A 13,068-nucleotide genomic window follows, 5' to 3' on the forward strand; every position below is an offset into this window, starting at 1 on the left:
TCATCAATTTCCTTACAGAAAGTGGCGCAATTGATTTTGGTGTCTAAATAGTACATTAGATAAGAAAAATGTTAGGCAGCATGCGTGGATATATTGACGTTTCCCTTTCTTATTGCTCCATTTCATACAGACACTGTTAGATGTTTGGTTCATTTTAGCAAATCTTTTATATTATTTAATAATCGATTTTCTTTAATGAGATCGCATGTATTTTACCGGGAGACAGAAATAAACTTTTTAAATACTAGCAAGGACATATATGATCATAGACATACACATACACAGTACTAGAATAAATATTTATTTATTAAATAAGGACAAAATGAAATACTTTTTTTCTTTCTCCTGTTGAATCGTTCAATTCATTGGAGAGGATGTAAGCTCTAAACGATAATCATTAAGAAAACAGCAAATGTGAAAGTACTTTCACATTCTAAATTTCATAGCACTTGAACTTCATGTTTCAATGAGGATGACCTAATTTTTCAGGAAAAAGTGATCCATGGAATGTATATTAGGGTATGGTTACGTGTACTGTTATGAAATTAAGGGCAAACACAAGAAAAGGGCAACTGCAGTGAAACTCTAATCCGGTGGGACCCAGAGGTTTAGCTTTCTTGATTGAAGCATGATTGTGTTTGGCGATTACTATTCCATCCATATGCATCATGTTCCCCCAACGATTCATGTTCATTAAATGACGTGGATAACATGCCATCCTTGGAGAAATTTAGGTGCAATTTTTTAACCAATGTGTCCCTACCAAAATTCAGTTTGGGATTGCAACTCCACAAGTACTCGGTCTTCTTCATGAAATAAGTTAATAAGTTTTTAGTTGATGTATGAGACTTTTTGATATTTAAGTCAATAAAAATATGATAAGTTTTTATAAATTCTACTTCTTGAAAATTAAATATTTATAGATTAACGAGGTGGTATCATTTGAGTAGACCGTTATGAGTATTTTGGATTAGTCAAATAACTGCTGACTATTCATTATTCTATACATAGTCGTTCATCATTAAAACTCACAAATATGGTAAGTTCTTATAAATTCTACTTCTTAAAGAGTAAATATTTATAGATTAATGAGGTGGTATCATCTTAGTAAATTGTTATAAGTATTTTGGATTAGTCACATAACTGCTAGCTATTTATTATTCCATACATAGTCGTTCATCATTTAAGGCTCATTGATTATGTCGTTGTACTCATGATGGTCATTGATGACATTTAATGTTGGTTAAAGAATGCATACAGTCACCCGAACTCTTTGTCATTCCCAATTTTATACGCCGTTTAATTCATGATGGTCATTGATGACAATAAATCTTGATTGAGGGATACATAGAGTTACCCGAATACACAACCATATATTCAATTGGTGTCTTTTTAATGTAATTTTGATTGGATATTAAACAAATGGATAAATTTAAAATTTAAAATAAAAATCACAGACGGATAAGTTGTGGTTGTAAAAATAAATTTCAAAATAATCATAATTTTTTTATATTGCAGTTTTTTTTATTGAAGTTGTAATACTAAGCACGTTTTTTTTTTAATTGTATAATTTTTTTCAATTATGTTAAAGTCGTGATTGGTAGTACATTTAATTTTTTTTTATATGAAATTATGTTTGGTAGTACGTTTTTTCAATTTTTTTAATTTTTTTAAAGTAGTGCTAGTCAACATGGATTTTTTTGTTTTGTTATTCTTTATTTTTTTTATGTTTTTAATTTTTGTAAATTAAGATAATGTAATTATTTATTTATATGAAAATTATATTTATTTTGGATAATTTAAATATTAATATAATAAAATATATTTAAATTAGTTTTTTGTAAAAAAAAAGTGTTTGCTTAATTTAATTAACTAGTGAAATTACTTATGTTAATTGAATGCAGTTTTTAAAAATTTAAAACAATATTACTAAAACATATGTTATCGTGAAAAAGATATTATTTATAACAAATGTCACAATCGAAAAAATTACTTACATAAATAATGATAAATAATTTGTGGTGGAGCATCACTAGTTTGATTTATTCTTCTTGCATCCTGTGTTTTTCTTCCTACACCTCCACAATTTTCAAAATCCTAAAACTGAACTTAATCTTAATCCTGAAAAAGGACATCATGGTTACCGTTAATCGAGATCTGGGATTGTGCTACGGATTCATCAATCCAAAATTGAATTTTTTTTTCAGATGAGGGGGTGTTCTGGAAGCAAATTTTGCATAAATTATTGATTTCTAGGTTGTTGAATTTGGAAGCCTAATTCTGTTATGGATTGATGGATCCAGAATGTTTTTTTTTTAATTATGGATTTCTGAATCTGGAATGAATGTTTCGGATTAATGGATCTGAAAATACTTTTTTTGAATGATGGATTTTTTAACGTGAAATGCATATTTTGAATTACAGATTGGTGGATCCGAAATTTTACTAGAAGTGTCAATCCGAAATTTTTCCGAATTTCATAATCCATAATGCAAAAAAAAAAAAAAATAGTTCAAATACATTTTTGGAATTTTAAAAAATAATAGGGACATTTTGGTCTTTGCACAACATTGTGGGGTTGCAGGAAGAAAAATTTATGGGTGCAGGAAGAAAAATGTAGGGGTGCAGGAAGAAACTGCCCACTAGTTTTTGTGCCTAAATGTGTAGGCCTACTGTAACATGCAGCCCAAATCAAGGCCCAAATAGTAGCCTTCCAGCCCACAAGTGAAACAGCAAACTGCAGCTCAACAAAACACTGAACAGCAAAAGGCAGAACAAGAACAACAAAAAGTGGCAAAGTTAGTGACATGTGAAGGTGACGAGGCCAAAGGGTAGGTTCACAAGCAAAGGGTAGGTTCAAAAAGGAGAAGCATTAAATTTTATTCAATTTTACTCTAAAAAAATAAAATAAACCTAAATTCAAAGATTAATTCTCGTTTTATTAAATTAGATTTATCGTATTTAAATTTTAGACAAGACTGGATGAATAATAAATAAATAATGATATATTTTTCCTACTACTCTTTCTTTAAATCTTCATTTCTTTACAAAGAAAATACGTCTTAAATAAATGAAATACTTTTTGATAAAATATATTTAATACTTATCATATGAAGGAAGGAAATTATTGATTTTTTAAAAATATTTTTTCTCTGTTTGTTTTAAATTTGCACTGAAAATAAAAAATAAACTAAACTATTCATTATATGTAAATATAATACCATATATTTAGAGTTAATTATATCTAATAAGCACATACAGTGTCTCTTAAATAATGGTTTACTATTTCACTGTATATTCATATTTATCAAAATACTATAAAAAATTTGTATTATATTTCTTAATTATGTAATTTATTTTTAACATGAAATAAAGTGAAAATTATGAATTTGATAATAATAAAAATTCACAGCATATTTTTTATTTTGAACCAACTTTTACTATAAAATATTTAATAACTATACTAACAAAAGCTATAAAAACAATACAAACTTAAAATAATGATTTGATTCAATTTAATTAAATTATGGTCGAACTTAATTAATAGGATATAATTTTTATGTTTGGTTGTGAAATTAATGTTAATAAAAAGTGGACTGCCTAATATTTTAGTAATACATAAATAGATTCGTTATTTAATATACATATTTTATATTTCTATTTAATTGTAAATAAATTTCAAAAGCACATATTCAACAACATATTACTAATAAATTATTTTTTATATAATTAAAATTATCCTTTTTAATTGGTAAAAAAAAGGAATTGCAAAAGTTGTTTTTGATTTGGGTGGAAGTAAAGTAAATGCGATAGAGGGAGGAAGAAGTAAAGAAAGGAATGAAGAGAAGGGTCTAGAACACTGCCTGCTCAGAAATAAGACTGTGGAACGCACGTCAACCGCAACGCAACGCTCACTCGAAATCGGAATGGCGAAGGAGCTTGAGAAGAAGGCGAAGGAAGCATTCTTCGACGACGACTTCTCTCTCGCCGTCGATTTCTACTCCGAAGCCGTACAACTAGATCCAAACGACGCTCATCTCTTCGCCGACAGAGCACAAGCCTATATTAAGCTCAACGCTTTCACTGGTTCCCTCCCTCACTTTCCCTCTTTCATTTCCCTTAATCAATTCCACACTCTCTCTCACTCAATCTTGTTTGTTTCCACCGCCAGAAGCAGTTTCCGATGCCAACAAAGCCATCCAGTTGAACCCTTCCTTGTCCAAGGCCTATCTTCGTAAAGGGTTTGCTTCTTTTCTCTTTCAATAATTTAGTTACAAATTCAAACGTTCTCGTAATTTTCGCATTGAATCAGCGTGTCTATGTTTCTGTGCCTCTGATTTGCTGTTGCTATTTACTTTTACAGGACCGCTTGTATGAAACTGGAAGAATATCACACTGCCAAGGTAGCGCTTCAAAACGGTGCCGCTTTTGCGCAAGACGATTCAAGATTCTCCAAGTTGATTCAAGAATGTGATCGCTATATTTCAGGTGACCACGCATTTACACGTACTCTTATTTTAGATTTGAACTGTGTGTGTATACAGTGACTGGTTATTGACATTGGGTGTAATCAGTTTAACTGTAGTGGAATTAGCCTTTTTATCGTAGCCAATGAGTGTGATTCTTTTTTGTTAGATTTATAGATAGTAGATAGTGGAGTGCGAAATTGCACATTTGTATGGTATGATGAGTGAGTGGTACTAATATAGCTATTTTTTGTAATTCAAAAAGTTATGCTTCTCATGATTTCTTGTATTATATGTCTTTATTTATCAGAGGAATCAAATGGTCTTATTAGCACCGAATCGTCGGATGGTTCCCACTTGAGCAATACAAATGACGGGGTGACTAAAGAAGCTGAAGGAGACAGTTTGGTATCCCAAATCAATGAAGTCACAATAAACGCACCAACACCAAAATACAGGTTCTCACTGTTTTATTTTTCTTTCATTCATGCTGTTATTTTTCACATTATCAAGTTTTGTAGAAAGAATATAACCACCATCGCGAGTCACTACTCCCACAAAATCCGTTGTTAATTCTACTAGATATAGGAAACAAGAACATTTTATATGGGTTTTTAATCATATTACTAGGTTCATATTTTAATTAAGCTTATTATGTATATCGTTAAAATAGATTTAATCAAAAGTCTCCTGGGGTAGTGTTTCTTTAATGACTATTTCCTCTAGAAAAGTACTTATCAAGCATGCACTATGGTCTAGGAGTATGGGGAATGTTAATGTCATGCTACTATGTTATAAACTTCCAATAATTTTTTTTGGCATCATGTATCTCTTGTATCTATGGATATTTCTTTGTATGCTGAAATTTCTTTCTCGACTAACTGGTAACCTGTTGATTATGCTTAACCAGACATGAATACTACCAAAAGCCAGAAGAAGTGGTTGTGACAATATTTGCAAAAGGAATATCTACAAAAGATTTGGTTGTTGACTTCGGTGAACAGATTGTAGGTTTATATAATGGGTGCTTTGTATTTCCCCTGTACCGTTGCTTTATTTCTTCATGTTTTACATATATAACTCTCCAGATAACTTGGAAGTACTTGAACATTACAGCTTAGTGTAACCATTGATGTTCCTGGCCAAGATGCCTATCATTTCCAACCTCGATTGTTTGGGAAGGTAACTGCTTTATATTAATAGCTTACTTTTCTGTCCTCGATGGTTTTCTGTCTTCTTGTGGGTTTGTGCTTATTTCACCATTAAATAGACTCTGGATAACTGACCGCATTAGCAAAACATTTTTTGTTTATTTGGTGGGTTCTGAGGGGTCTCTGATAATATTCGTTTTGCTTTTTCTAGATTTGTTTTGGAATACTTCAATTACAAAACTTAAGTGGATTCATTTGGAATGAGAGGGTGTAAAAGTCCTTAACCTTTTTAAATTTGTTAATCTCTTAAATTAATATTATTCTAAAGAAACTTGGCTTGGCACATGAATTTGTTTGCTTATGTAATTATGAGTTCTTTTATTTTGAACTATGAACACTCCAAACACTATTGCTAAATAATCATTATAGCAGTCACCATACCGCAATATTGTGGCTTTTTTTTACCCCTCTGGCTTCCACCATAGGCAATTTGTGTACAGAGACCCATTATGGTGGTGCCGTATGCCTCAATGGCATGCTTATTTGGTGAAATTTTGGTCATCTGCCATAGATAACTCAAACATTCAATTATGTGACTTGATTTTATTCCATATATGTATCTTTTTTATTCTAGCAAGGCATTCAATTTCTTTCTTTTGTTGAATTATTTTATGCATATTTGCATATTACTTTAAAATTCTGGATGAAGTCTTGGGGATGTGGGCTGGTGCTAGTTTAATATTGGTGTTTGTTTAACAGGGGAAAGCTACTTGATTTTTTTTTTCTAATTTTAAAATAAGCTATATACTGCTTGGGCAAATAGCAAATAAATGTTCAAATTCATTGTTGATTTTTGACCTTTTCCTTTTGCTTGAGCAAAACAGATAATACCCAACAGCTGCAGATTTGTGGTATTGTCAACCAAAATTGAAATTCGTCTAGCAAAAGCTGAAGCTATTAATTGGACATCTCTGGAATATAGCAAGGATGCACTACCCCCTAAAATAAACATGCCTATCGGTGAGATGACTTTATTTATTTTATCCTTTGTGACCTTGTAATTGTTAATTGAATAATTGAGAATGTAACATGATGCTATTACTTTCCTGATGGCGAGCTTACTCTCACTGTTTATCCATGCAGTTCAATCTGAAAGGCCTTCGTACCCATCATCAAAACCAAGGGCAAAAGATTGGGATAAGTTGGAAGCTGAAGTGAAAAAAGAGGTTTGGAAGCTATCCCTTTTTCCTTGGAGATACCTTAGGCTTAATTTTTAGCAGCTCCATTTTGTCTGGTTGTTTCAACTTTTACCAGTGCCCATGGCTCCAGATAAAGCAATTAGCTTTCTTTGTGTGATTGTTTGGCAATCACCAGTTCTGTTGGCAAAATTGACTAAATGTGGCACCATCTTAGTTGTTGTGTAGTTTTACTGATGTGGATTACCTTGAAGACATTGAAATCGCGTGTTTCAATTCCTTACCAGCATGAGAATCCAAACCATTGACATGCTGGTGGATGAGGGTAGAGTTTTCAATAATGTGAATACTTTAGATTTTAAATTGTACAGGGACCATATTCAGATTTTTTGTTTGGCTGGAAGACCTGAATTAAAAAGCCTGCTTAATATTTTAATAATGAAAAATTAGAAGAGTGTACATCGAGATCAAACATAATCTGTACCTCATCTTGTGTAACATATGAGACTGTTCAAACAATATTGACAAAATTGTGGACTTCCTTTCAGGAAAAAGAAGAAAAGCTTGATGGTGATGCTGCTTTGAATAAATTGTTCCGTGACATTTACCAAAATGCAGATGAGGACATGAGGAGAGCAATGAGCAAGTCTTTCGTAAGATATCCATTCTGTGCATGCTTTTGAAATTCATGTGTTTTATTTCCACCGATTGCGCTTAGTTTTATTTAAATAAATCATTATCATTTTCTCCCTTTGTTTGAACTGCTTTCTTTTTGTAGTTGGAGTCAAATGGAACAGTGCTATCAACTGATTGGAAAGAAGTGGGATCAAAGAAGGTGGAAGGCAGTCCTCCAGACGGCATGGAGCTGAAAAAATGGGAGTATTAATTCGTTACTAAAACATTCATATGAGCTTATGCTTGTGAGAGTTCAAGATAAATTCGAAAATCATGTAATGAGTTGGTCTTGTTAATACCACTTTATTTGTGTAAGGGAAATTATTTTACTGGGAGAATAACTTAATTTGCTTTTGCTGTGGAAGTGGATTTTATTTTGTGGTGTTCATATAAAGTCGGATTTTTATTTTTTATTTTTTTATGAATTAAATACTAGAAATATCAAGTATGAAAGGATGAGCTTTAGCAATGATGCTCCTTACAAGTTCAAAATTTGAATTTGGAGATGATTTTGTGCATGCGAAATTTGCTTGCTGTTATGGAAGGCACGCTGTTTAACCTTTTATCATTGCTCTTGAATAAACTCGAAGTTGCCCTACAAGGAGCGTACCAGTTTTCTTCCAAGAACTGAATTTCTGAATTACTTTTCCAAATTATGGCAATTGGACATTTTTAGCCTTTAAAGTCCTCCTAAATACATTAGTCTGTGACTTTATGACAGTACCAAATGATGATGAAATGTAAAGTGACTTTTCGAACAGTCTAAGACTAAGATTTTCAAAACTTAACCTATTAAAATCATCAATGTATATGCTTTTTAAGATTTAGTCGGGAAGAAACATCTATGTTTTACTCCTTTTCAGCGATGACATTTTTGTAACCATGTACATTACTAGCCCTCATTAATTGAGAAGTGAAAGAATTGCATATACTAAAGTGATTAAAATATCCTTCTCGTTACTGTTGAAGAGTCATCAATGGTCATAAGACAAAGTCATAATTCTTGCTTCGGAGAAGTAGGAGGCGGAAAGGGGTATTGAGCTTTTCTAAACCACTGAATCTCTATTCTTCTAGTCATCCTTAAGGTTAATGAGATTAACAATCCATATTTTATATACAACTATATTACAATTTTTAATCCTATAATTTTAATATTTTAATATTATTTAATTTTAAATTTATTTTTAAATTTATTTTTATTATATATATTTATTTTTAAATCTATTTTTATTATATATATATATATATATTTAAATCTATCACTAAAGAGTTGTATACAATTTAATTTCATAGTTGTCAAAAGTATATTTTTTATATAACATTAAGAAACCCAAAGGTCAATTTCACCAAACAGTGAAACCAATTTACACATCCAAATAATTTAAGAGGAAAAACTTAATTTTATCCCGAAATTCACACAGTTCTTCATTATTATATTACGGTGAACTTACCTCAACTGAATAATAACAAAAAGTATAAAAATATTTACATAATTATATTTTAGTTTATTGGATTCATAAATCTGATACCTAAACCAATTACCATTGAATTTGATTGGTTAAATTCGGGTTTGATTATACTATGCTAAAAATAAAAGTCAATGTAATTAGTTAGGTTTGAATTTTTGACTTGGTGAGGTTAATCTAAAAAGATAATCACCCATCCCAATTTCTTCACCTAAATCCCTTTTCAAAATTTATTTTATAAAAATTTACATGCTCGACGATGAATACTTGTTGTGAAAAGTACAAATAAATGAAAAATAGAATCACAAAAATGATAACGATTTAGGTAGTGAAATTTAGAATGAGAATAAAATTAAAATGAATATACCACTCTTATTTGCTTGAATAAATTAGATACAACATCTTAAAAGAATGTATAGTTCGCCATCCTTGAATCTAAATAAAATTATTATCATTTGTACCGGTCGGCTCCGTACGACCGAACATGCATGTTAAATAAAATGAATAAAATAAATACGTGGCAGAATGGCAGTTACAACTGTAGTTGAATGGGTCAAAGACATTTTCAGGAACACTCCTTTAATATCAGGAAGCCACTACTCATGACCCAAACACCACTAAGCACGACTTCAGCAACTACCTACTTGGCCCACACGAACCAAAGCCCAAGTCAACCTATAAGAAAGATTTCTGAGAGGGGGAAAAGGTACGTTTTTGAATCTATCTGAAACACTGAGAAAAGAGGAGCACTGACTTGAGCGTCGGAGTGCAATCGCAGGTACCCCCGCCGACCGAACGTGCATATGCGCGGAGGAGAAAGGACTGGAAGAATTAAGTAGCTGCTGGACAACAACAATTAGGTACTAACGTGGAACAACATCACTCTGGCCCTGACATCCACACAGGTACAATTGGCGCCCACCGTGGGGCCTGAATAATCTCTGGCCCCCCACAAGGATTTCGGCAACGATGGTGTCTACAACAGATAACAACAACTCTACGGAGAGTCAAATGGCGGTGTTACAAATTCTCCAAGCCCAAATGCAGGAACTACTGAAGAAAGGGACTGCAGACCAGATACGCTATGAGGAAGAACGGCGCCAACAAGCAGAAGAAATGGCTCAACTGAAAGAACAGAACAACAGGTTGCTCCAACAACTCGAAGACTCTGAGAGGGAAGGACATTCCCACGCTCCAACTCCACCCCCCTCATCCATCTGGAACAAAGATGACCACCCCACAAACTCAGACCCAGGTAGTCCGTCACACTTCACCCACACAGCACACTCATCAAAGTGTCAAAAGTGTCGCACCCCGCAGGTCGGCAAATCCAAGAGGTCATCCCTTTACGGACGATATCATCGCAACACCTCTTTCTGACAAATGGAGGGGTTTAACGATGATCCTATACTATGGCTCCACTGATCCAGACGAACACCTGAACATTTTCAGGACGCAAATGACGTTGTACACTGTGGATCAGACGGTATGGTGTAAGGTATTTCCCACTTCACTCAAAGAAGGACCTCTCGGATGGTTTACCGAACTCCCACCAAACTCCGTGGACAGCTTTGAAATGTTGGAGACAAAATTTACTCAATACGCCACCAGCAGGCCCCATTGCACGTCCTCCATGTCTCTCCTCCACGTTAGACAAGAAAGGGGAGAGTCATTAAGAACCTTCATGGATAGGTTCAGCAGGGTGTGTATGGGGATCAGGAACTTAAACCCTAAGATTGCAATGCATCACCTGATCTCGGCCATACTCCCAGGCCGATTCACCGATAGCTTGATAAAGCGACCGCCGCACAATATGGATGAATTAAGGACCATAGCCACCAAATTCATGCAGATAGAAGAGCACATAAACTATCACAGGAAGACACTAGTGGAAAATATGGAGAGAAGTAGAGACGTCTGCATCCATCCGAAGACGAACGAACGAGGGCCTCGTTTCCAGAACAAAGGTCCCCGTTTCCATAACTACACCCCGCTGACTGTACCTAGAGGGAAGATACTGGACGAAGCCTTACAAACTGACTTAATCCCGACGTTAAAGCAAGCACAAACACCTCTCAACGCTGATACAGCTAAGCGTTGTCAGTATCACCGTAATTACGGCCATTCAACCGAAGGCTGTCAAGCGTTGAAAGATAAGATAGAAGAACTTGTCCAAGCCGGCCACCTCCGCAAGTTTGTGAAAACAGTGGCACCTACACCGCGGTCACCCCAACGTGATGAGGACTTCACTAAGGACAGAGCACGATCTGGGCGACGAGACGACCGAAATGATCGAAACCGCACGAGCCGAAGAAGAAGGAGTGAAAGTCCGGTCAGATGGACAAGGCCTCGAAGTGAAAGCCCAGATCGCAGAAGCCGAACTAAACAGAAAGTTCGGGAAGTCATTAACACAATTGCTGGACCTGTGTCGCTCGGCGCTCCTCCTCAAGAGATCAATTACATTGCGGGCGGATTCGCAGGAGGAGGATGTTCTAATTCAGTCAGGAAGAGACATTTAAGGGCGATTCAGTCCGTTCATTCAGCATCCCTACATCGCCGACCGCATATCCCACCTATCACCTTCACGGACGCTGACTTCACCGCAATTGATCCCGCTCAGGATGACCCCATGGTCATTACGATGGAAATAGATAAGTTCGCAATTGCTAAAGTCCTTGTCGACCAAGGAAGCTTGGTCGACATCTTGTACTGGGAAACCTTTAAGAAAATGAACATTTCAGAATCAGAGATACAGCCTTACGACGAACAGATAGTCGGGTTTTCAGGGGAACGTGTAGATACTAGAGGGTATATTGACCTATTCACCACTTTTGGTGATGATTATCTCAGCAAAACCATCAATATCCGATACTTGTTGGTCAATGCTAATACGTCCTACAATATACTCCTCGGTTGTCCCTCCATAAACAGGTTAAAGGCTATCGTTTCCACTCCTCATTTGGCTATGAAGTTTCCTTTCGTGAATGGAGACATTGCAACGGTGCACGTAGACCAGAAGACAGCACGAGAATGCTACGTAGCCAGTCTGAAAGTCGAGCCGACCCGACGATTATATAAGACAATGGCCAATCGCTCCCCAAACAGAAGAGGTCGGTCGCCAGAGAGGCACCCCAGAAGAATGAGCTCCCGAAGGCACTTGGTGGCCCTTGTGGACCTAGATCCTCGATTGGACGACCCTCGTATGGAGGTAGACGAGGACTTACAGCCTATATTCCTCCGCGATAAAGACCGCAAAACTTACATGGGCACTTCCCTCAATCCGAACGACCGAGATTTGATCAATAGAACATTGATGAAGAACGTTGACCTATTCGCCTGGACTGCTGCAGATATGCCCGGGGTGAAACCCGATGTTATTACTCATCGTCTATCCGTGTACAAAGAAGCTAGGCCGATCTCCCAGAAGAAAAGGAAGTTGGGGGAGGAACGACGTAAAGCCGCCCGAGAGGAAACCGAAAAGCTTGTACAAGCTGGCTTTATTCAAAAGGCCCATTACACCACCTGGTTAGCCAATGTGGTAATGGTTAAAAAGGCAAATGAAAAGTGGCGAATGTGTGTCGACTACACGGACCTTAACAAAGCTTGTCCGAAAGATTCGTACCCCTTGCTGACTATCGATCGACTGGTAGACGGAGCGGCCGGCCATCAGATACTCAGCTTTTTAGACGCATATTCCGGCTATAATCAAATCCAGATGCACCCGAAAGACAAGGAGAAAATAGCCTTTCAGACAGACTCTGACAATTTTTATTATGAGGTTATGCCGTTCGGCCTGAAAAACGTTGGAGCCACTTACCAGCGCTTGATGGACCATGTCTTCCATGACATGATCGGACGAAATGTTGAAGTGTATGTGGATGATATCGTGGTTAAGTCGAACTCCTGTGACCAACACATTTCAGATTTGAAAGAAGTCTTTCAAGCTTTGCGCAAATACCATATGCGTCTAAATCCTGAGAAGTGCGCGTTCGGAGTAGAAGGAGGAAAATTCTTAGGATTCATGCTCACTCACCGGGACATAGAGGCAAATCCTGAAAAGTGTAAAGTCATCGCAGAAATGCGGAGTCCCAGCAGTCTTAAAGAGATCCAATGA

The 13,068-nt window shown here is 35.6% G+C and overlaps 2 protein-coding genes across 4 annotated transcripts; both read left to right on the top strand.

The window, feature by feature from the left end:
- The first annotated feature begins 3,759 nt into the window (after nucleotides 1–3,759).
- Nucleotides 3,760–7,901, top strand: LOC137811449 (protein SGT1 homolog A-like). 3 transcript variants are annotated; one of them, XR_011081086.1, is made up of 11 exons: nucleotides 3,779–4,086; nucleotides 4,172–4,241; nucleotides 4,364–4,488; nucleotides 4,777–4,924; nucleotides 5,377–5,473; nucleotides 5,583–5,648; nucleotides 6,502–6,637; nucleotides 6,761–6,843; nucleotides 7,031–7,138; nucleotides 7,362–7,466; nucleotides 7,592–7,901. XR_011081086.1 is itself a non-coding variant. In XM_068613211.1 (10 exons), exons 1-10 carry the CDS (start codon nucleotides 3,927–3,929, stop codon nucleotides 7,697–7,699), a joined length of 1,098 nt encoding a protein of 365 aa, XP_068469312.1. In that variant the 5' UTR covers nucleotides 3,760–3,926; the 3' UTR covers nucleotides 7,700–7,901. The 3 variants fall into 3 exon arrangements, 2 of the variants coding, with proteins under 2 accessions (XP_068469312.1, XP_068469313.1); XM_068613211.1 differs by lacking the exon at nucleotides 7,031–7,138 and having other exon boundaries at nucleotides 3,760–4,086; XM_068613212.1 differs by lacking the exons at nucleotides 7,362–7,466; nucleotides 7,592–7,901 and having other exon boundaries at nucleotides 7,031–7,139.
- Nucleotides 7,902–10,413: 2,512 nt separating this feature from the next.
- Nucleotides 10,414–13,068, top strand: LOC137809366 (uncharacterized). The gene has a single exon (XM_068610488.1). The coding sequence runs from the start codon at nucleotides 10,414–10,416 to the stop codon at nucleotides 13,066–13,068; it is 2,655 nt and encodes an 884-aa protein (XP_068466589.1).

Source organism: Phaseolus vulgaris, chromosome 2, assembly GCF_000499845.2.
Source record: "Phaseolus vulgaris cultivar G19833 chromosome 2, P. vulgaris v2.0, whole genome shotgun sequence".
In the NCBI taxonomy this organism is placed as follows: Eukaryota; Viridiplantae; Streptophyta; class Magnoliopsida; order Fabales; family Fabaceae; genus Phaseolus; species Phaseolus vulgaris.

What these genes read in the sequence shown, in the direction of transcription:
- LOC137811449 (XM_068613211.1), top strand. Translation starts at nt 3,927, where the DNA reads ATGGCGAAGGAGCTTGAGAAGAAGGCGAAGGAAGCATTCTTCGACGAC. An exon ending in AAGGCCTATCTTCGTAAAGG is followed by an intron (nt 4,242 to 4,363) that starts GTTTGCTTCTTT and finishes TTACTTTTACAG; the next exon opens with GACCGCTTGTATGAAACTGG. An exon ending in TAAAATAAACATGCCTATCG is followed by an intron (nt 6,638 to 6,760) that starts GTGAGATGACTT and finishes TTATCCATGCAG; the next exon opens with TTCAATCTGAAAGGCCTTCG.
- LOC137809366 (XM_068610488.1), top strand. Translation starts at nt 10,414, where the DNA reads ATGACGTTGTACACTGTGGATCAGACGGTATGGTGTAAGGTATTTCCC.